The sequence below is a fragment of the Pogona vitticeps genome, chromosome 4 (genome assembly GCF_051106095.1).
Source record: "Pogona vitticeps strain Pit_001003342236 chromosome 4, PviZW2.1, whole genome shotgun sequence".
Classification (NCBI taxonomy): Eukaryota; Metazoa; Chordata; class Lepidosauria; order Squamata; family Agamidae; genus Pogona; species Pogona vitticeps.
The window spans coordinates 614,518-634,678 of NC_135786.1; the positions used below are offsets into that span (position 1 = coordinate 614,518).

The 20,161-nt window shown below is 61.2% G+C and overlaps 1 protein-coding gene across 3 annotated transcripts in view; it reads right to left on the reverse strand.

Moving 5' to 3' along the window:
• Window positions 1-159: 159 nt before the first annotated feature.
• Window positions 160-20,161, reverse strand: part of SLC12A5 (solute carrier family 12 member 5) — a 111,140-nt gene continuing 91,138 nt past the window's right edge. For 2 of the 3 annotated variants that reach the window (XM_072996545.2, XM_072996547.2), the window contains exons 11-26: window positions 19,704-19,761; window positions 18,627-18,801; window positions 14,058-14,176; window positions 13,436-13,534; window positions 13,094-13,213; window positions 12,233-12,337; window positions 10,376-10,544; window positions 9,707-9,902; window positions 8,533-8,702; window positions 8,161-8,292; window positions 7,096-7,203; window positions 6,187-6,309; window positions 5,119-5,312; window positions 4,895-4,909; window positions 4,561-4,694; window positions 160-3,800 (exon numbers count right to left, since the gene is read on the reverse strand). In XM_072996545.2, the coding sequence (XP_072852646.2) occupies window positions 3,709-3,800; window positions 4,561-4,694; window positions 4,895-4,909; window positions 5,119-5,312; window positions 6,187-6,309; window positions 7,096-7,203; window positions 8,161-8,292; window positions 8,533-8,702; window positions 9,707-9,902; window positions 10,376-10,544; window positions 12,233-12,337; window positions 13,094-13,213; window positions 13,436-13,534; window positions 14,058-14,176; window positions 18,627-18,801; window positions 19,704-19,761 (2,009 nt within the window). In that variant the 3' untranslated portion in view covers window positions 160-3,708. The remainder of the gene's footprint in view (window positions 3,801-4,560; window positions 4,695-4,894; window positions 4,910-5,118; window positions 5,313-6,186; window positions 6,310-7,095; window positions 7,204-8,160; window positions 8,293-8,532; window positions 8,703-9,706; window positions 9,903-10,375; window positions 10,545-12,232; window positions 12,338-13,093; window positions 13,214-13,435; window positions 13,535-14,057; window positions 14,177-18,626; window positions 18,802-19,703; window positions 19,762-20,161) is intronic. The other variant, XM_072996546.2, reaches the window with a different exon arrangement.

Consider the following 20,161-nt stretch of genomic DNA (forward strand, 5'->3'; position numbering starts at 1 on the left):
ACCGCCACCACCACCATTATCCCCGTGGGTCTCAGGCATGGAACTTTCTGCTCCGGGGTGCCTGCCTTCTACGAGGCAGATGGTCAGCTGAGGGAGCAAGCAGCTCCAGGGGTGGTATTTTTCTCAGTGGGGACAAAAAAGAGCCTTGCCCACTTAGTGTGAAGGGTGTAATAAAATCCTTTTTTATTGCATTTTGTGCAGACAGGAGTCTAAAAAAATAATAAAATAAAAATACATTAGAAGCATCAACACAAGCAATCAAAGGAGGAGCCACAACCCCAAGGATATCTATCAGCACAGAGAACAGCGGGGTGGGGGTGGGGTGGGGGTGGGGGTGGGGGGGGAACGGGACAGGATTTTGGGGGGGAGGGGTTCTATCCAGGCAGCCTCTGGCAGGCCATGGAGACGCTGGCACAAAGTAAAGGCAAGCCTAATGCAAGGAGGGGGGGGTCCTTTGGATGTGCCACTGGGTTTATTTACAGGGAGTAAACTTACTGGCATCGCTTGGCAGCACAGAGATTTTCCTAGAACACAAAGCCTATGAACGAGCTCACAAAAGCAGTCGAAATATTGCACTTGAATCAAAGTCACTTGGATGGACATAAAACAGATTAGCTACAGTGACGGATTATAAAGGTGACTTAATGAGCTGACTGGTGGGAACATTCATAACGAGGATATTGCACTGGAGCACAGAAAAGAAAGAAAGAAAAAGAAGTGTGTGGAACTAACACAAACGTGAGCCTCTGGGTCCTTCCCTTGGTGGGGGTCCAATCATGCACAGGAGGAACGCAGGTGGAGCGCTTGGCCCTTCATCCCTACAGAACGGAGGTTGCCAGCTCCAAGGGGAGCCTGTGCTTGCTCAGAGGGAGGACTGGGGAACTCCACGGACCACGCAAGGCGATCACTCACACGCACGCACGCACGCACACGCACAAAGGGCTGGAGCATCTACCTGTTCTCCCAGCCCATCCTCTCTCTCTCTCTCTCCTCCCGGCCGGCCACCAGACTCTCCTGTCCTTCTGCAAAGTCCCTCTTCCGCCCTGGACTCACGGGATCGCGCGCGGGTGGGTGGGTGGATAGGTGGGGGGCTGGGCGTTCCTCGCAGGGGGACCGGCTCAAGGAGGCCCCGGAGGGGGGGGGAAGGAGGAGAACGGCACACACTCTCACAGGGGCCAAACGTGCGGGGTCAGAACGGGGTGTAAACTAGCATGCAGTGCCACCTGCTAACCCTGGCCCTCTCCGGGAAGGGGGGAGGGGGGCTGCTGGGAGGGGAGGGGAGGGGAGGGGCCGGCCATGAAGCCCTCTGCACAGGCAGCACCGGCCGGGAAAGAGGAAGGAGGCGCTGCCCGGGCCGCGTGGCTGCGGGATGGGTGGGGGTGGCTGCCGGCTGCGGAGAGGTCCCTCTTTCGTCACTTGATCTCTCTCTCTCGCTCTCGAGGTGGCAATAACCACCACTTACGAGGATGGGACCCCCTCCCACACACCGCTCCTGCGAGGGGCGGGAGACCCGGTCAGTGGCTCAGGAAGGGCTGTGGGTGGATGGATGCCCGGCGAGCGGAGAGCCGCTTTGCCTGCTCAGGCAGGACCAGCAGGGTGACTGGGGGGGGGGGGGGGTGAGGACCCTCCTCTTGAAGGGGAGTGTGTGTGTGTGTGTGTGAATAAGCTAAGGTGGATGAGTGAGAGACCCTCCCTCCCTCCCTCCCTCCCACGCTGGAGGACAAGCCGCGGTGTGCCTTGCTCCAGGATGCTAGATACAGGAGGCCGGGCGGGGGGGGGGCGCGGGGGCGGGCGGATGCCTGCCCCTCCCCGCCCCGGATGGTGGCCACAGGCCCGGGCTGTGATGCCGGCTGCGCGGCGGCGGCGGCGGGTCCGGGTTGCGCGCGCGGGGCGGAGAGGTGGAAGCTTAGCAGGTTGCACTCAGAGTGGAAGCTCAGATCTGCTGCGCAAGAAATAGGTTCAGGTGGTTCTGGCCCTTTTCCCTGATAAGAACCCTAAGAAGCAAAGTAGAGAAAGAAGTGCAGGGGGGGGGGGAGGAGGGGGCCAGGCAAGGAGGGGGGGAGGGAGAGACCCCGGCGGCGCTGCGGCTGCCCCCCCCCCCTTTCCGCACCAGCGCAAAGTCTCTGGGAATTCGCCGGCCTCCCAGGCGTGCCGGAGGGACCGCTCAGGAATGGCTGCGCCCCCCCCACTTGCCCCGGAGGCATCGCCCCCACACCCCACCCCACCCCTCCCCACAAGCCCGGAGCATCTGCCCCCGGGGGGGGGGGGGAGAGGCTCCTGTCCTGTTTCTACATATATCTCTCTGTAGATATAGTCTTCCTCTGGTATTTTTTTTTTCACATAAATATGACCACTTTAAAAATACATGTCCTGTGCTAATTTACAGTATATACAGCCCCGCCGCAGGGGAGCGTCCTACCGGTTTCCGAGAACGAGTATTCACATTGGTTAAAAGCGCCACCGATTGCCCTGGGGAAGGGCCGGGGTCCCCACCGCCTCCTCGGCAGCAGCCCGGGTTTGGTACGAGCAGGGAAGGGAGGCGAGGCGAGGCGTGGGTTTCGGGGGGGGGGGGTGTCGAGTGGAGGTGGGGGGGGGCGCGTGAGAGGCAAGGGTCGGAGGCGGCGGGAATCCCAAAGAGCCTCTCGGGCCCTTTCTGGGACTCCCGGAGGGATCGTCCCGAGGGAAGCGGACTGAGGGACGGGGCTTCCCCTATGGACTGGGGGGGGGGAAGAGAGAAAGGGGAGGGGAGGTGCTCTCTTCTGAGGGGCACTTGGGGGGGGGCTCGGGCAACTGCTCCCTCCGCCGCCCCCGCCCCTCCGCTGCCTGAGGCCGAAGGAGAGCATTTGCCAGCACAAACGGGGGCGGGGGGGGGGGGGCGCGGCGGGACACCCAGCCCTAAAGTGCGAAGGTGCTGCAGACCAGGCGGGGCCTCCAGCCTGGAATTTGGGTGGGAAGAGGTGGCTTTTTTGGGGGGGGGGATCTGGGGAAGAGGGGGCTCTGGCGACAGAGTGCAAAACAGCAGAAGAATCGGGGGGGGGGGGAGGACGCTGGGCGTGGGTTCCCCCCCCCCGAGTCGGACAGGCGAACCCTGGGCCTCGGGCGCCGCGGGAGGCGAAGGCGGCCCGGACACCCACGCCCAGGCTCGGCCATGCTGCCGGGACCTCGTGGGCAATAAGGGGCAGAGGGACCCCCCCTCCGACCCCAGCCCGTTCCCTCTCCCAAGGAGAACCACGGATCACATCCAGACAAAAAGGGGGGGTGGGGGTGGGGGGGCTGGCCCCAGCCGTCGCCTCAAGCAAGGCACGGGAGGCAGAATACGGCGGTCGGGGCGCCGGGACCGGGGGCGGGTTGGGGAGCGGTGAGCGTCGGCAGGGAAAGCATGCTGGTCGCCTCGGCTGGCACCGTCTCGCCACCCGGGGAAGGGGCTCGGGGTCAGGAGGGAGCGGCGACCTCCGCCCAAGGCAGGCGGGCCGGCCCCACGGAGCCTCGCCAGCCTGCGGAGGGAGCGCCAGTCCGAGAGCCGAGGCTGCGGCCGTTGCCCTGGAGCGCCGGGACGCGCCGGGCGCCGCCGTCCGGAGGGGCAGCACAGCGGGGAGGGGGGCGCCGGCAGGCGGGCAGTCCTCTCTGGCTTTCCGGGAGGCGGGTGCAAAGGGGCGGGCGGGGCTCTTGGGGGGCGCAGGTCTTCAGGCAAGGGCCACGGCCAGCTGTTCAGGAGTAAATGGTGATCACTTCCCGGCCGCCGCCGCGCACCAGCAGGACCCGGTCCAGGTGCTCCGTCAGCACCTCCAAGAATTCCATATCTGGGTCAAGCGGTCAAGGACAGGCCAGAGGGCAAGATTTATCCGTCATTCGCTCACTCGCTCCTTCCTTCCTTCCTTCCTTCCTTCCTTCCTTCCTTCCTTCCTTCCTTCCTTCCTTCCTTCCTTCCTTCCTTCCTTCCTTCCTTCCTTCCTTCCTTCCTTCTATCCATCATCAGCTCCTTCCTTCCTTCCTTCCTTCCTTCCTTCCTTCCTTCCTTCCTTCCTTCCTTCCTTCCTTCCTTCCTTCCTTCCTTCTATCCATCATCAGCTCCTTCCTTCCTTCCTTCCTTCCTTCCTTCCTTCCTTCCTTCCTTCCTTCCTTCCTTCCTTCCTTCCTTCCTTCCTTCCTTCTATCCATCATCAGCTCCTTCCTTCCTTCCTTCCTTCCTTCCTTCCTTCCTTCCTTCCTTCCTTCCTTCCTTCCTTCCTTCCTTCCTTCCTTCCTTCCTTCCTTCTATCCATCATCAGCTCCTTCCTTCCTTCCTTCCTTCCTTCCTTCCTTCCTTCCTTCCTTCCTTCCTTCCTTCCTTCCTTCCTTCCTTCCTTCCTTCCTTCCTTCCTTCCTTCCTTCCTTCCTTCCTTCCTTCCTTCCTCAAATCCAACAACACACAAATGCTTTCTAACAATGCCTTTGGCTCCCAGAAGCCAACTTGCCTCGCCAGTCATGTCCTATGCCAGTCCATGCCCATCACAGTGCAGAAACAGCGTCCCCCGCCCCGCCCCCCCCCCCCTGCCTCAGCACGCAGGGCAGGAAGGATACAGTTCTCATCGCCCTTGCGATTCCGAGGGGGCCCCGGCATGTTGAGCAACACGAGTTTGGCCTCCTGGGACTTCTTCACGATCGCCTCGTTCAGTCGGATCGCCGTGTGCATCCGCCGTACGTTGGACTGATTCCTGTGGGAAAGGGTCCAGGGTAGGTGAAGAGAGGGGGGCTAGGCTCCCCTCTCCCCACGAAGCCCCCTGCTCCCCCCCAGGCTCCTGACCTGCCACTTCCCTCCCCCCCCACCATCACCGGAGCCGCCCCCTCCCTCCCTCCCCTTCCTGGACAACGTTCTCCTCTGGAAGCACCACTAGGGTGCAAAGGAAAGACTTACAGGGTCTCCCACTCTCTGGTGGCAGCAGGCAAAGGGAGGAAGAGAAAGGAGGTCATTCAGTGCACCATCTGGCCCTGCCCTCACCCCCACCCCCCGGGCCCCCTCCGCCCAGAAGCCCCACACCCACCTGCCACCTGCACCCCAGACATCCCCTGTGTGTGACCTGGGCCAGGGGTCACGCTGGCTGGCAGGGGCTGCTCTCGCGCACCCCGGGGAGGACTCACGGCTTCATGCTGAAGAAATCTTTGATGCTTTCCGGGCTGATGGGGCTCTTGGCGGCCTTGTTCTTCTCGGCCACCTTGTCCTTGGTCCACGTGAGGTGGACCTTCTCGGGGGCCGCTTCGGTCTCCGCCTCTGTTTCCTCCCCGGGCGACTGAGGGCTGCTCGAGGTGGCGTTTTTGTCATGGATCAGCTGCACCTGTTGTGATGGAAGGGGGTTGGGATCGGGCCGGCCTCTCTGCTCCTCCAGCTGCTCCGGCCCACCCCCACCCCCACCCCCACCCCCCGGGCGGCTGTCGTTCTGGGGCCCGAACCCTCCTCCCTCCGCTTTGGCTGGACACCCGTCACCTCTTGCCTCCCCTCTGCTCTTTGAGTCTGCTGGCTTAGTCGTCCCTCGTCAGTCAGGGAGAACTTCCCGCTGAGCTCCTTCTAAGGCAGGAGAGACGCCCCTCCCTTCCTGCTGCCCCATCTCAGTGGGGTGCTGCTTGCTCTGAGGGCACCGGTGAAGAGCACATTCCCGCGCTCTGCCTGAATGGATCCAGCAGGTTCCAAGGAGGAGGGGGGGGGGGAGAAGGGGGCTCGAGGCCTCAGGTTCCAGTTCACTGGGGCGCTTGACAGACTGATGGGCCAGGCAGGAGGGCCTCAGCGAGAGGGACAAGAGACCCAGCCGCAGCCACGGCTGTCAGGAAGGGCGGGGGCTGTGGTGTGCCTGCACGCGCGCACACCCGTCAGGAGCAGCAGACCCCCCTCCAACGCAGCAGTCAGCCCGGGGGTGGGGGGAGCCTCTTCCCCACTGATGTTGCACCATGACTTGTGGACCCCCCCATGCCCAGGGAGCTCTAGCTAGCACCCTCGAAGGGCAGGATGATGGCCAAGAACAGCAGGTCGGAGAGGGCTACCAGGTCAGGAAGTGGGCCAGCTCTCACCTCGCCTTCCTTGCCCACAGTCTGTTGCCTAAGGGCTGGGATTCCTTGCCTCCACCGACTGATGGCCACTGCACCCCTCCTGCTTTCCCTCTGAGCCCAGGTATTTGGGCAAATCCCTCCCCCCCCCCGGTCCCTCTGTCTCCTTACCTCTTCTTCAGGCTTCTCCTCATTGTCGCCCACCTGCTCATCTGGGACGCTGAGTCGGAGGTGCGTGTTGGCTGGGTTCTTGCGCCGAATGGAGCCTCGAGACTCATCTGTAATGCTCTGGATCTGGGGCGGGGGGGGGGAAGAAGAGGAAAGCTATGAGGGCCGCGGGGAAACAGACAGGTGGGCTGTGCCAGGGACTCTTCTGCTTGCGCCTGGCTTGGATGCCCACGAGGGCGTGGCTCGCTAGAGGGCCAGCTCCCATGGCCTCACGGCTTCTGCTCGGCGTTAGGAGCGGCACAGGTTGAGAGCCTCGGCTCAGCCTCCCTGGTGCCGCCCCAGCTTTCCTCTGTTTTGCACCCAAGACAGGCTCAGAATCCCTGGGGTCTCCAAAGCCATTTTTCACACCCTCAGATCCTTCTCCAGGAGTCACGGTTCCTATTAAAAGAAAGCTGGAAGCAAACCTCCCACAACCTTGTGTCTTCATTTTTCTTTTTTACTGGTTGTCGTGGCAGGCGCAACCTCCCCCCCGCCCCCCCCCGGGGAATGGTGGTGTGAAAAGTGGAGACTTGGAATTAATTGATATAATTGTAATTTTTATAATTTTATATATGTTATATTGCCGTGTTTTTATCTATGTAAGCCGCCCCAAGTAGACATTGTCTAGAGGGGCGGGGTAAAAATCTAATAAATAAATAAATAAATTGCATACACCTGCCCCTGACCCAGCACAGAGGAGGAGAAACAGGAGCCCCCACACCCCCCACACACACCCCAGCAGCCAAGGGTCAAGATCTCCTTCTCCTTCATGCCTGAGTGGTGGAAAGGAAGGTGCGCCTTATGCAGGAGGAGTGCTCTCCCCGCACTCCTTCAGAACTTCCCTCGGCTGTCTGTCGCAAAGCCGGGCCTTACCTCCCGCTCCCGCTCTGTCTTGGTGAGGTGCATCTGCTTGAGGATCTGGGACCTCTGCTCCATGACCAGCGTCTTCTCATAGGTGTAGGCGGAGATGTCGCTCTCATGCTGGGGGTCAAAGGAGGAAGAGGAGGGCGGTCAGAGCCTGTGCTTGGCCAGGGCAGGCTGGAAGGTGGCCAGAGAGCCAGTGATGTGGGTTGGAGGCGGAGGTTTATATATGTATTTAATTTGTGGAGCATCTGGTGGAGAGGGTGGGTGATGTTTGGTAAAGGCTCTGTGACAAGTACCACAGTTCCAAACCATGGAGGGCTTTCAATGTGGGCATCTAAACCTTGAACCTGATGCAGGACACAAAAGGCAACCATTGCAGGTGGGCCAGAAGGAGGGAGATGCGATCACACCTGCTCACACCAGCCACCAGCATGGCCGCCTCACTCTGGACCTGATTTCATCTCTGGGTCAGCCTCAAGGGACACCCCACATATACAGCACTGCAGTAGTCAATCTGGTAGAGACCTTTGGCAGGAGAAGAGTTTCTTTCCTTTGAGGAATGGGGAGATTTCACTCTCAATAACGTTGTGCCCCTTCCTGATATGCTTTTCAGTTTTCTCATCTTTTCCCCTCTTTCCTCCTGCAGTATTTTGTAACTAAACACACTGCTGTCACATGCTAAGAGAACACTGCCCCCCCCCCCAAAGTATAGCTTCCATCGTCATCTTAAGCAGCTCCTGGAAATGGGTCAGCAATTTCTGAGTGTGTTGTTTCACAACAGCTGAAAAGTGTTTGTATGTGTGTCGTTCGGGTGTGGTATCTCACACACACACACACACAGGCACATTTTCACGTTTGCCATGCAAGGCAGTGGGGGCGGGAAGGGGGAGGGATGGCAAAGCAAGGTGTGATTCCACTGACTCTTCTCTGGCAGGGACAGGGAGACACGGATCACCTTCCCCCCCCCCAGAATTCTCCCCACTCACAGGAGGCTTGGGGGGGATGGGGGATGCCCCTGTGCCTGAAACGTGCGCCCCGCCAGCACAAAGCCCCCCCCTCCCCACGGCCTCTCACCATCTCCACCACTTCCACTTCAGCATTGATGCGCAGGTGGTACAGGAAAGTGGTCAGATCCTTCTTCATCTGGATGCTGTTGTCGTCCATCTGGGCTACGGTGAAGATCCGCATCTTGCATTTGCGCCAAACCTGCATGGGAGGAAAAGGGGCAGGCGCGGCTGTCAAAGGCTGAGGAGATGCCAAACGGAAGGTGTGTTCCTGCCTCAGGGCCGCAGGACACGCTGGCTTTCGAAAGCTGGCCACGGAGGCCCTTCGGGTTTGGAGCCAGCAGCTGCTTCCCGGGTGGATGTGTTCCAGGACACCCAACGCACGAGGGGCCCGAGTGTCCGGCTGCCTCCTCTCCCCCCCCCCCAACCCTCCCGAATGTACCTTGTGCTGGCGCAGGAGGAAAGGGAGCAGCATCAGCATCCCTCCATCGTGGACAATCCACCAGACGTCAATGTGGCCCTCGGAGAAGCGCTCTGTGTTGGCGGGGAACATGGCCACATTCTTCGCCACCAGCAACGCCATGTGACCAGCCGTGGTCTCGCGCACCAGTTCTGCGGGGCAGACACAAAGAAGCATCGGACTCAAGATCGGGACCAGGGACGGTGACCATCAAAAAGGAGCAAAGACCCCAAGATGCCACCGAGGCCCAGACGCAGACCAGCGTCCCTGTGGAGACTCCGCTGAGCCGAAAGTCCTGCCCACCCCAGTCATGCGGGATGGTACAAATGACCCCCTCCCACGGCACAAACGGTGAGCATCCTGATGAAAACCCACCCTCCGCTTGCACGGTGGCAACTCTTAGGCAAGTGGACTGAATTGTGATCCCAGAGTGGTAAATGGGGGGGGGAGGGGGCTTTTGTGTTCAGCAGGGAGGGGCTCAAGGGGCTACCGGCCACGGAGGGTGGCCTAGACTCCATGGACGGCGGCCCCCTCCTTGTACGCATGGAATCACAGCACCCTAGACTGTGAGTCTGGATGGAGCCCCGAGGGCCGCCACCACATCCAACCTGCTGGTGAAGCTGGAAATCCCCAGCTAAGACCCTTCTCCCCCCCCCAGCCCCGAGCAGGGGAGGGTCACCCAGCTCCCTGTGTCCAGTGAAGGAAAGGTCACGGCTCTCCAGACATGGCCATGTGTGTGTGTGTGTGTGTGTCCTGTTTCCCCTCAGTCCCATTTATGATTCCATTTGTGGCACCTCCAGGATCCGTGCAAAGAGCTCAGGAGGATGCCATGGAAGGTCGTCAAGGGGATGGACAGAAGAAGGGGAGTGGAGGGCGGTTCCCGTTCCCGTCTGCCCCACAGCTTCAGGGGGTCCTGGGACTGCCTCCATCTTCCTGTTCAGCTCCAGAGAAGCCCCAAAGGTAGGAAGGGGTGTTTGGGGGGGGGGAGGGCAAGACCATGTGGGACCTCTCCCCAGTCACCTCACAGACCCCCGTTTCTGGCGCAGAAGAGACCCTGTGCTGGGGGGGCTCCCCTTCCAGCCCCTCCCCATCCCCTCTTCCTGCCCCAGCGGCCACCCTCCCACCCGCCTCCCCCAGCGGCAGGAGCATCCCCTACCGATGAAGTTCCTCCAGGTCTGGTGGTCCTCCTTGGTGCGCCAGTTGCGGGGCCATCCCACAAGCACTGTGTTGTGCTGGAGGCCGCCGAGGCCGCTGGACTGCATGAGGTGGGAGAGGCCATCCCGGACGCTGGCGGAGGTCACCACTTGGCAGAAGCCCTTGACCTTCTCGGCCTCCATCAGCCGGCGGAGGGACTGCAGGCAGGCGGGCGGGGGGAGAGGGGGGAGTGCAGAGGACAGTCAGTTAGAGTGGAGGTCCCAAGAAAAATGACCCGACGCAGCGGGGGCCCACGGCCCAGTCCCTGCCCGATGGGTCCAGCCCCCATGGGCGTTTTCTCAGCAGGAGCCTGCACTTGCTCTCCCACCCCTGCCTTTTAAAAGGCCAGAGTTTGCTTCTTGGCAGGAAGAACTTTCAACTCAGAGAGGGCCCTATTTTTGGCCATTCCTTTGGCCCCGATGGTCACCCCATCGCCACAGCCCCAGGGAAAGTGAGCTGCAAGGGACCCCCTACCACCCACTTTGGGATGGAGCGTGGACTTTGCCCTGCCTGCCCGTGGCTGGCCTCAGCTTCACAAGAGCTCTGGAAGGTCAGCCCAGCTGTGAAAAGGGGGGGGGAAGAGAGAGAGAGAGAGAGAGCACTGCAGCTTCCCAGGGATGCCTCCACTGACCTCCTCGGCCCGCTGGACCTGCGGCTGGTTGTCCAGGAAGGTTCCTTCCAGCACCGAGCCCACGATGGTCAGGCCCTTGCCAGCCTTCAGCTGATTGGTGAATGACAGCAGCTGCGGGTGGACCACATTCTGGTCCTGATCCACGCGGACGAGAACCAGGATCTGTGGCCTGTGGAGGCGAGAGGAAGCCCTCTTTCCTCTGGGGTCTCCTTCCTTCCCCCATCTCCGCCCTGCCATGCTGTGTTGCCAATGGGGGTTTTTCCAGCACTTTGAAAATCTTCTCCCTGCCTGGTTCCCCCCCCCACTCCCCACCAGGCTCTGGAAAGTGAGTGGGACAGGGACACTGCAACTACCAAAAGCAGACCCCCCCCCTCCAAGCAGGGCCAGCAGCCATGTGAGCTGGGAGGTCTTGAGAACTGCCACCTCCCAACACACACAGAGATAGACGCCCCACACAAGGACACAACCTATCTGCGAAGATGCTCACTCCCCCAGGTGAGGTTATCTGGCAGGTGAGTCCTTGGCCTCTGGACGTCTTTCTTGAAAGGTTGAAACCTTCCTCTGCTTCTTCAGTCTGAGGAGAGTTGGTAGGAGACCCCGGACAGACCCTCCACCCTCCACGTTGGTTTCCCTTTCCCCTGGTGCCCTTTCATCCCTCCCCAGAAAGATCAGGACCACGCCCACCAGAAAGAGCAGGGTTAAGGGCCCATGAGAACAGGTAGGTGGAGAAGGCCTGCAGAAGTCCCTATTCAGACCAGGGGGAAGTGAAACCAACCTGGACCAGACATCCGGGGTCTCCGGCCGACTCTCCTCAGACTGAAGAAGCGAACAGGAAAGACGTCCAGTGGCCAAAGGCCCACCAACTTCCCCAAAGCCCTGCTCTTCCTCGCGGCTCCCTTCCTGGCCAGCCCTCGGCCCCTCTCCCTGTGCCCCTCAAAAAAGCTGAGCCCCCAAAAAGCTTCTGCTGGCCTCTTGTCCCTTCGTGCCTCCTCCTTTTCCACCACCACAAATGCATGGTACGTGCAGCTGAGCCCAGGGGCCATCTTGAGCAAAGCAGCAGGTGGTGGGGTGGCGAGGCGGGGGTTGGATTTGCCCTGGAAGTTACTCATCTGGAACTCCGTCTGGAACTCTGCTGCCGCCAAGGTTGGTGCCCCACCCGCACCCCCATGGCCTGCTCTCTGGCCGCTGCTTCTCTGTCCCAAGTGCCTTGTGGCGCGTGTGCATGCGTGCGTGCGTGCGTGCACCCTTGCCCTCATGCTCTATCTTCCTTGCAAGAGGGATCAAAGAAGCCCCATCTCCACTCTGACTTGTGCCCTGGATGTGACAGACTTTGCATGCGGATGTGATCTGGGACCTACTGTGGGAATCCCAGCAGCTGTTTCCAGATGGGAGGTGTCGGGAAGGGCCCGAACGAGGGCATTGGCAGAGTCCAGAGGGTGCCTAATTCGGAGCCCCCTGGGCACTGGCTGTGCGCTCCTTCCACTGGAGCAGAAGGTAAGTCCACGGCGCAGAGGCATCTCGTTTTCACCCGTCAGAGACTCCAGCTGCTTTTTGGCACCAGATTCTAAGACACGCCCGTCCCGGTGGAGACGCCCAGGAGCCCTCCTCCCCGTGCAAATGGTGAGCGCAGCAGAGGCAGAACCTGCCTCCTGTGACATGTGGCCCAAGGTGCCCAGGGTCACCCATCTCTGGTGCTCAGAGGCTGCCCCCTACCCCTGCTACTGTTGGCCCCCCCTTTCCACCCAGGTGTTCGCTCCTGTAGCTTGTGTCACCTGCTAAATATGCCCCACCCTCCAACACACACACACACAGAGGTGGGCACAAACACACACACACACATGAGGTCTCCGCACTCACCTCCAGTTCTTTGTGTGGGGGGGCCCTTCCTCCAGGCGTAAGAGCGCGTAACGGGCTGCGCTGAGTGAGAGGCCACGTATCCCATCTCCCCACTCCTTCTCTGCCCTGGAAGAGACCACGTGAAATATCAGGGAAAGCATCCACAATCACCCCCACCTCTTCTCCTACCCTGAGGTCCTGCAGACTGACCGCGTTGGGGGTGGGGAGGGAGAGAGAAAGATGCTGGAAGCCCCAGCTCCGCCTTTCTTGCTCTGGAGCGTCAGTGGAGGATGCGGGAGGGACACCCTGCCAGGAAGGGCCCCAGATTTATGCTCGAAGCAGGTGGACGAGCAGGGAGAGGGCAGCGAGATTCAGCCTGGCTCTGGTCAGGCTTCGGACCGTGCTTGGCACGCCCTCTGGCCAGAGTGGTGGTGGGGAGAGGTGACCCTCTTTGGGGTGGCAGCTTGAGATGTTTCTCTCCTTCCAACCCCCCTCCCCCCAATGAGATTGGCTGGTTTTGACCGCTGCCCGTAGGACAATCGCTTCCCTTTTCCGTCTCTTTAGATGATGGGGGAGGCAGTGGCAGGGGTGGGTGGCGGTGGGGGGGGGGTGTCCTTGTTTTATATCATGATAAGGCTCTATCTGGCTGTTTGGGCTTTGGATCTGGGAGAGAACCAGCCTTTCTGGGGGGAAAAAGCTCTGATGAAAAGGTAATGGACCTCCTTCTCCTCCACTCCCATCACCTGCTCTTTGCAGGTGGGGAAGGAACAGGGGCTGGGGGTGGCCGTCTTAGGCCTGGTTTTTTTTAAATGCCCCTCCCCCTCCACCCCAGGCAGGCACAGAGCTGTCTTTCCCTGCCTCTCCCCCCCCCCCCCCACTTACCCACGGTATTCAATATACTTGTAGATGAGTCCTGCAATCAGCATGGCCACCAGGGCGTAGTACCAGGAGCAGATGAACATCAGGGACAGGCACAGACTCATGCCCAGGAAGGAGAGGGTCCTGCAGTGAGAGGGTCCCCCGGAAACACCGCTGAGTGGGGAAGTGGGGGACACCTTCTGCTTGGCTTCCCGCACCCCACCCCATTCCCCCCCACTCCCTAACCCGGACCCACCCCCAAAGACCTCCCTCCCATCCCCTGGTGCCCCCCCTCCCCACACACACATCATGTAGCTCTCCCTCCTCCCTGACCTCCAGCCCAGCCCTCCGGCAGGGGACACCCACCAGTGGTAATAGCGAAACCGCGGGCGCCAGTTCGGGGTCCTCAGCAGGGTCTGCACCGCGCAGGCCAGGTTGACAAACATGTAGCACATCAGAAAGAACCTGTGGGAAACAGAGAGGGCCTGAGTGGGGGGTGGGGGCTGGGGGTGGGAAGGACGGAAGGAAGGAAGGAACGAAGGAAGGAAGGAAGGAAGGAAGGAGATGGAAAATGGAACAAGGAAGGAAGGAAGGAAGGAAGGAAGGAAGGAAGGAAGGAAGGAAGGAAGGAAGGAAGGAAGGGAGGAAGGAAGGAAGGAAGGGAGGAAGGAAGGAAGGAAGGAAGGAAGGAAGGAAGGAAGGAAGGAAGGAAGGAAGGGGCTTGACCTCTGTCCCCCCCCCCCTTGGCCCTTGGCAGGTCTCCTGGCTGGATGACCCCTGAGCTCTGGGGAGAGAGGGCTGTTGGACGGAGCCCCTTCCCAGCCAGGGCAGGAGTCCCTCAGGGGAGGGGCAGGAGCTGCACTTTTTTAGGGGGCGGGCTCCTGGAAAGGCCCTGCTCGGGTGAGGGGGGCCTCTGCGGTGTTCCCTCCTGTGCTGCCCCAGGCTGGCCTTTTCTGGGAGGCGGCGGCGGTGGTGGTGGGGGTCGTACATGGAGAGGATGGGGGCCACCTCGTCCAGGGAGGCAATGAGGATCCCGATTTCACAGATGCAGGCGGTCAGCAGAAGGGCCCACGTGGGCTCCCCGTTGGCCTTCCCGTGGCCAAAGACCTGCAGGAACACAGGAGAGAGGAGGAGGAGAGACTCAAGAGAGTGGCCAGAGGGGACGCGCAGGTCACACTGCCCTTGGCACCTGCCCCCCCACCCCCCCGATGCCACTGAAGGGCTTTTGAAGAACAGGCACCAACCTTCCCCGGGTTGAGCGAAACCCTGGCCGGGCTCCTCCGCTGGGCTCCCTGCCTGCCTGCCCCACCCCACCCTCCTTCACGGGCCGAGGCTTGGAGAGCATCCCACGGCAGAACCCCCAGGATGTGCCCGGATCGCGGGGACCTGGGAAGAACTGGCGAGGGCCCCAAGCCCCACAGCGGTGCTGGCATTGGGAGGAATTTGGGTCACACAGCCTAGCCAGGGACAGAGGGGCCTCGGGGGAAGCAGGAGAGGGGAGCTCCGGGCGCACACATGCCAGTGGGCTTCGGCCGCCTTCTCTGCGGCCGCTCCCTCCTCAGCCCCCCCCCGGGCCCTCCATGCCACCACCGTGGTTCAGGAAGCCACTTGGGCAGAGGGTGAGCCTCCCAGCATCTCAGGAGAAGCGTGAGAGTCTGGAAACACCTGGGGGGGGGGAGAAAGGAGCTTGTGAATCCACTTGTGACTGAGGAGGGGGCACTTTGCAGGAAATGCTGAGAAGTGGGGGGGAGGCGGCTCCAGCATCTGCTGACCAGTCCAGCTACTTCCAGTGGACACCTGAAGGGCAGCCGGCCGGCCCAGGACTGGACTGCCTCGGAGAGGACACTCAAGAGGAGTTCAGTTGCCAGGAGCAAGAGCGGGGAGGGTTGGGTTCCAGCCTGCTGGAAGGTGGAGGCAGAGGACCCCCCCCCCCCCTGGGCCGGGCCCCAGCTTGCCCTCAGGAAGCCGGCATCAGTAGCCAAACGCTTCGTTCAGTGTGCAATGGGGGCAAAGTGGCACCTCACTGCTGCACCTCTCCTGGGCATCCAGGCCTGTCAATATAGGAGGTCCAGGGTACGTGGGTGTGGGTATGGTGTGTGTGGGTCCATTGCTATTGGCCTGGCTCCTTGTGAGTTCCTGGGTCCTCATCGAGAACAAGACCCCCCCAGGCTCTGCAAAGCTCTCGTGATGCTCCTTCTAAAGCTTTGCTTTGGCCCTGGCAATGCTCAGTTTTGGCACCCTCCCGCTAAACCACAAGGGCCGAAAGGAGAGCGAGGACAGGCCGGACCCTCAAGAAAGGAGTGAAGGGGCAGAGGAAGGAAGCCCCCCAAAGCAAGAGGGGGCCGTCCTGCTTTCGCTGCCTTCCTAGCTCTGGAGCAAGAGGTGGCGAGGCAGCCGGGCTCAATCAGCACCATCGGGGATGCAGCCTGGCCCGAGAGATGCCCGCCAGAGAAAGTCCTGGTCTGACTTGTTCTAGAGGCAAAAGACGGAAAGGGCCGAGCAGAGGCGATCAAGACCGCCGTGATTTCCTTACAGAACAACCACTGCCTGGGCTTGGTGGCAGCCCACCTCGCAGGGCTCTGGGAAGGCCAATTGTTGCTCTTCGGCAGATGTGGAGACAAAGAGGGAGCTCCGGCAGGTAAGAGGAATGCCCGAAGGACGTGGCAGGCTTCACCCACGCACCGTCAGGGTGGCTGCCCATGCCTGGAAGGCACCAGAGCTTTGCCAGGGTTGTTGGGGGGGGGGAGGAAACAGGGAAGAATGAGAGCAAGAGTCGAACCCTGAGCCTTCAAGGAAGAGCAGCCCAAAGGTGCCCATGGCGGGAGACGCTGCCCTCCCCCATCCCCAGGGCCTGATGGGCCGTAACGTCCTGGGGAGACGCGAGGGCTACAGAAGAGAAAAGAAAGAGAAACGGGAGCAGCCGCCAGGGCAAAGACGGACGAGAGGAATCTTTTCTGGCTCTGTGGCAACCACCCAGCAGAGCGAGCGGTGTAGCTCCTGGAGGAAGAAAATCAGGTCAGGAGCCTGCTGGGCATAACCGTGCATCGGAAGGCAGGCAGGCTGCTGTCATCATCAGATCAGCAACCAAAAGCAACAGAGAATAAAAAAATCTCCATCTCTCTCTCTCTCTCTCTCTCTCTCTGCTGGTGGATCCCAGAGAACCGCTCGCAAGGGGCTGATGACCTCCCTGCCTTCGGCTCCTTTTCTCGAGTTCTGCCCTCCTGCCTGAAGCTGCCCAAGGGGGGGGGTGTCCCTGTAGGCTGGCTCCAGAACGAGGGGCCCCCTTACCTGCCCCCCCACCTGCCCAACAGCCCTGGCGGCTCTTCCTCCCAGCAAACGAATGAGGGGGGCTCTGGTGGATGGGTGGGTGGTGGGTGGTAGAACAAGAGCACAGCCAGAGAAAGGATCCCGGCAGGGATCTCCGCATCTCCTCCACCCGGTCCCTGGAGGTTTCAGGGAGTCAGGGTGCATGGCTCCCTCGGATCCCTTTCCAGAAGGCAGGTCCTCGGCTCCCAATGGCCCCAGAAGGGCTGGGCGAGTGGGTGAGTCATGGAGGTAGGAGTTGCCCCAAAAGGTGTCCCCAAAGGGCTTGGCCTCCCCCTCCAGGAGCCAGCGAAGAGCCTGTGGCTGGCTCGGATCAGAGGAGCCGGTCCCTCTGATGGCTGATGGGAAAGGTGAGAGGAGAGGGCAGGTGGGGGGGCACCTGTGTTCTGCTTGTGGGAGTCCCTCTCTCTGGCGCATCTGGTTCGCTGTGCGGCAGTCAGGACGCTGGCCTGGCCCAGAGCCCACCCTCTTGGGGTCTTCTTCAGAGAGAGAGAGAGAAGTGATGGAGCCCCAAGATGGAGGGGGAAGCAAGCACCTCCGAGGGGGGGGGGGAGGGGGGCAGGGGCAGCACAGAATTGGGATCCAGGCAGGCCTAAACCTGGAAGCCCCTCCAATCCAGTTCCTTGGCAGGATGGCCCTCGAATTTCTCCTGAAACTTTCTTGGGGGCGGGGGGGGGGGCGGAAATGTCTGCCTGGTTGTTGCCTCTTTGTGCCAGCCTTCCTTGCAGGAGGGGGAGGCCCTTACAGAGTTGGGAGGCTCCCCAGCGGCCATCAGGTCCACCTCCTCCCAGAGAGGCAGGATCTGAGCCGCTGGCCTCTGAACCCCTGAGGAAAAGGGATCTCCGTGGCAATAGCAGGCAGATTTGGGAGGGGGGACTTCCGAAAGGTTGGCTGTGGGAGTCTCAGGACTCAGAAGAGAAAGCCAGCTGCTTTGGCCAGGGTCTCGAGGGCGGAACAGCCTCCCCTGGCTTCAGCGCCCCCCCCCATCTGTGCAGGATCAGAACCACAAGGGCTGATTGTGCAACAGCCCTTGGCTGAAAAGAGATCCAGAGCCCAAGAGCTAACAAGGAGGCCAGGGATCCCCCATGGGGAAGTGGGACAGCTTCTGGAAATAGCCTGAGGGCTGCCTGGAGGCACCTCCTTACCCCCTCCCCCAGGGAAGCTGGCGTCTGGGCTACAAGACCCCTGCCTCCTCACATCTGATGGAAGGGCAGGCCTCTTCTGAAGGGGCAGTGAGGGAAGGTCCCACACAGCTGGCCCAGAGGAGCCCCCCACCCTGCCCCCAGCAGCCCTCTCAGGCCAGCTCAGCATCTCATGCAAGAGACTGTGCGGATGATGGGCACAAGGAGATGGCAGCTGAGCTCGCTTGCGGCATCCAAACCTATGGAGTTGTCCTGCCTTGTTTGAGACCCGGCCAGCCGACCTGAGCTTTGGCAGAGGGCAGCCGGACCCTTCTGTCGCGTCGTGCTCTCTCGGAAAGGCACCCCGTCCGGCTTAGGGGTCCTGGAGGGCAGTTGCTGGACTCCTGGCTGTTGTTGGTGAGGTGCCGTTTCTAGGCTGAGGAGCCGTTCCCCCTCCTGCCCGCCCGCCCGCCCGCCCGCCTGCCTGCCGGTCTCCTGAGCACATCTGAGGCAGGACTGCAGGCAAGGGAAGGCACATCGCCTCCGATTACCTGGCGCGGCTCTTTCTTTTGGTGGAGAGAACAAAGCACAGGCGCCCGACCGAACGACTGCCCAGGAAAGTTTGGGAGTGAGATTCAAAATTAGCCGCTGGTCCCTCTGGGGGAGGGGGAGGGGGGAGCTGTCAGTTCCAATTGGAGGAGATGTGCCTTAGTGCTTGTGTGTTGTGGGGCCATGCTGCATGCACACACGCACACGCACACGCACATGCAAACGCACACACACACACACCCCACACACAAAGCCAAGGGCTAATCCAAGCAGGTTTTTGACCCAACTCTGGGAGGCCAGGGAAGACAGGAGGGCCTGGCGTGCTCTCTAGTCCGTGGGGTCATGAAGAGTCGGACACGACTAAACAACAAGCCAGGCAGGACCAGCTTTGTACAGCAGGGCCAGGCTCCAGCCCCCCCCCACCTTTCAGGGCTCTGGAGAGGGAGGGGCCTGAAAGGTCACAAGGGGAGGTGGCCCCTTGGGGGGGGGTTCCCTCCGTGGAGAGACATCCCTTCCTCTCCCCACCCCGACCACAAGGCAGCAAGTAACCAGCATAGCCTCACCCGCAGGAAGGGCACAATGCCATCCCGGGAGATGGCCTGCAGGAGGCGAGGGGCTCCGGTCAGACTTTGCAGCCCGGCCCCGCAGGTGGAGAAGAAGGAGCCAAAGACGATGACCCAGGGGGACGGCCAGGCCAGGGTGCCCACCACCAGGTTCCCGTTCACGGCCTCACCAAACCTGCAAAGAGAAAGAGGCGGTGTCACATACCAGACTTTGGGGGGGGGGACACGGCACCTCACCTGGCCAAACTCTCCCCAACTCCCTCCTTGGCCCCTCTGTTGCTCCAAAGAGCCAGGGAGTGCCACCTTTTTTTGGGGGGGGGAAGAAGATGCTCTCATTTGTTGTCCATGTGGAGCCTGGGGAGGGAGGACTTCTCCTGACCCCGCTGTTCACACAGGCACCCCACAGAGGCCAGTCACCCCCTCCCCCAGGCTCTCCTCCTCCTCCCCCCACAGCCGCTAAAGTTTCTTTGCAAAGCACCACGACCCCAAAACGTCAGTGGCACCAGCAGCGGCACCCGGGTGGCCTAGATAGAGGGAAGCGGGCGGCAGGTTGCTCTGCTGGCAGGAGGTGTCATGGGCAAGGCAGGCAGGCAGGCAGGCAGGCAGGCAGCTCCCCCCCGCCCCCCCGCCCTGCCACCAGGAAGGAGGGCATGGGCGCCAGGCATGTGAGCCACGTGGGGGGGGAGGGGGGAGGGAAGCGCCCTGGTTTCCCAGTTGTGCTGCTTTTAGGAAAAGCATTAAAAAGAAAAGAAAACCTCCCTGTTCCATGGTGCCCATTGCCTTTTTGCGATTTCTACGGGCTGCTTTCCAGTTTTAAGGTTTGTAATCATTTCTGTGGGTCTTACGCAAACCTGTACAGCGGTTTGGGAACAAGGAACTCCAGAAGGGAAGGGGCCGGCCGGCAGTTCCTCATTGTCTCTCCCCTGCCCCAAAAGGCCGACTATGGAAGTCCCCGAACTGGGCTCAGGGCTGGAGTCCCCAAGGGAGAGGAACCTCAGACATACAGGGATCTTCCCCCCCCCGATGGCCCCCACCCTCCCAAGAGAGCCCTGTCCCCCTCGGCAGAAACACACTCACTTGTCCCGGAGCACCACCCCTTCGATGCAGGCCCCAAAGAGGATCACCGAGCTGATGTCTGGGAGAGGGTTAAGGAAACAGGGAGGGAGGGAGGCAGGGAGGGGGGTTGGCTGGGGGGGGTTGGCAGGGCCGGCGGCAGGAGCAGCGAGAGGCCCGCCCTCCTAGACCTGTTCCTCTTCCCACCCCAAGGGGCTCAGAAGAAATGGGCTTTCCCAAAAACAGGACATTCTGGCCAGCTGCCCCTATGGTTATGCAAAGCTTTTGACACTCGTTTCGTTTTGCTTGGGTAATTCAGAGCCATTAACTCTGCAAAAGACCCATGGAGTGATGGCCACTGTCCTCATTTCAGGACCCTCTGAGGTGGGGTGGGGAGGCAAGCTATGGGGAAGGCCATGATGAACTCTGGCACCACTGCCCCACAGCACCCATTCCAGATCTACAGTTCCACGATTCTATGC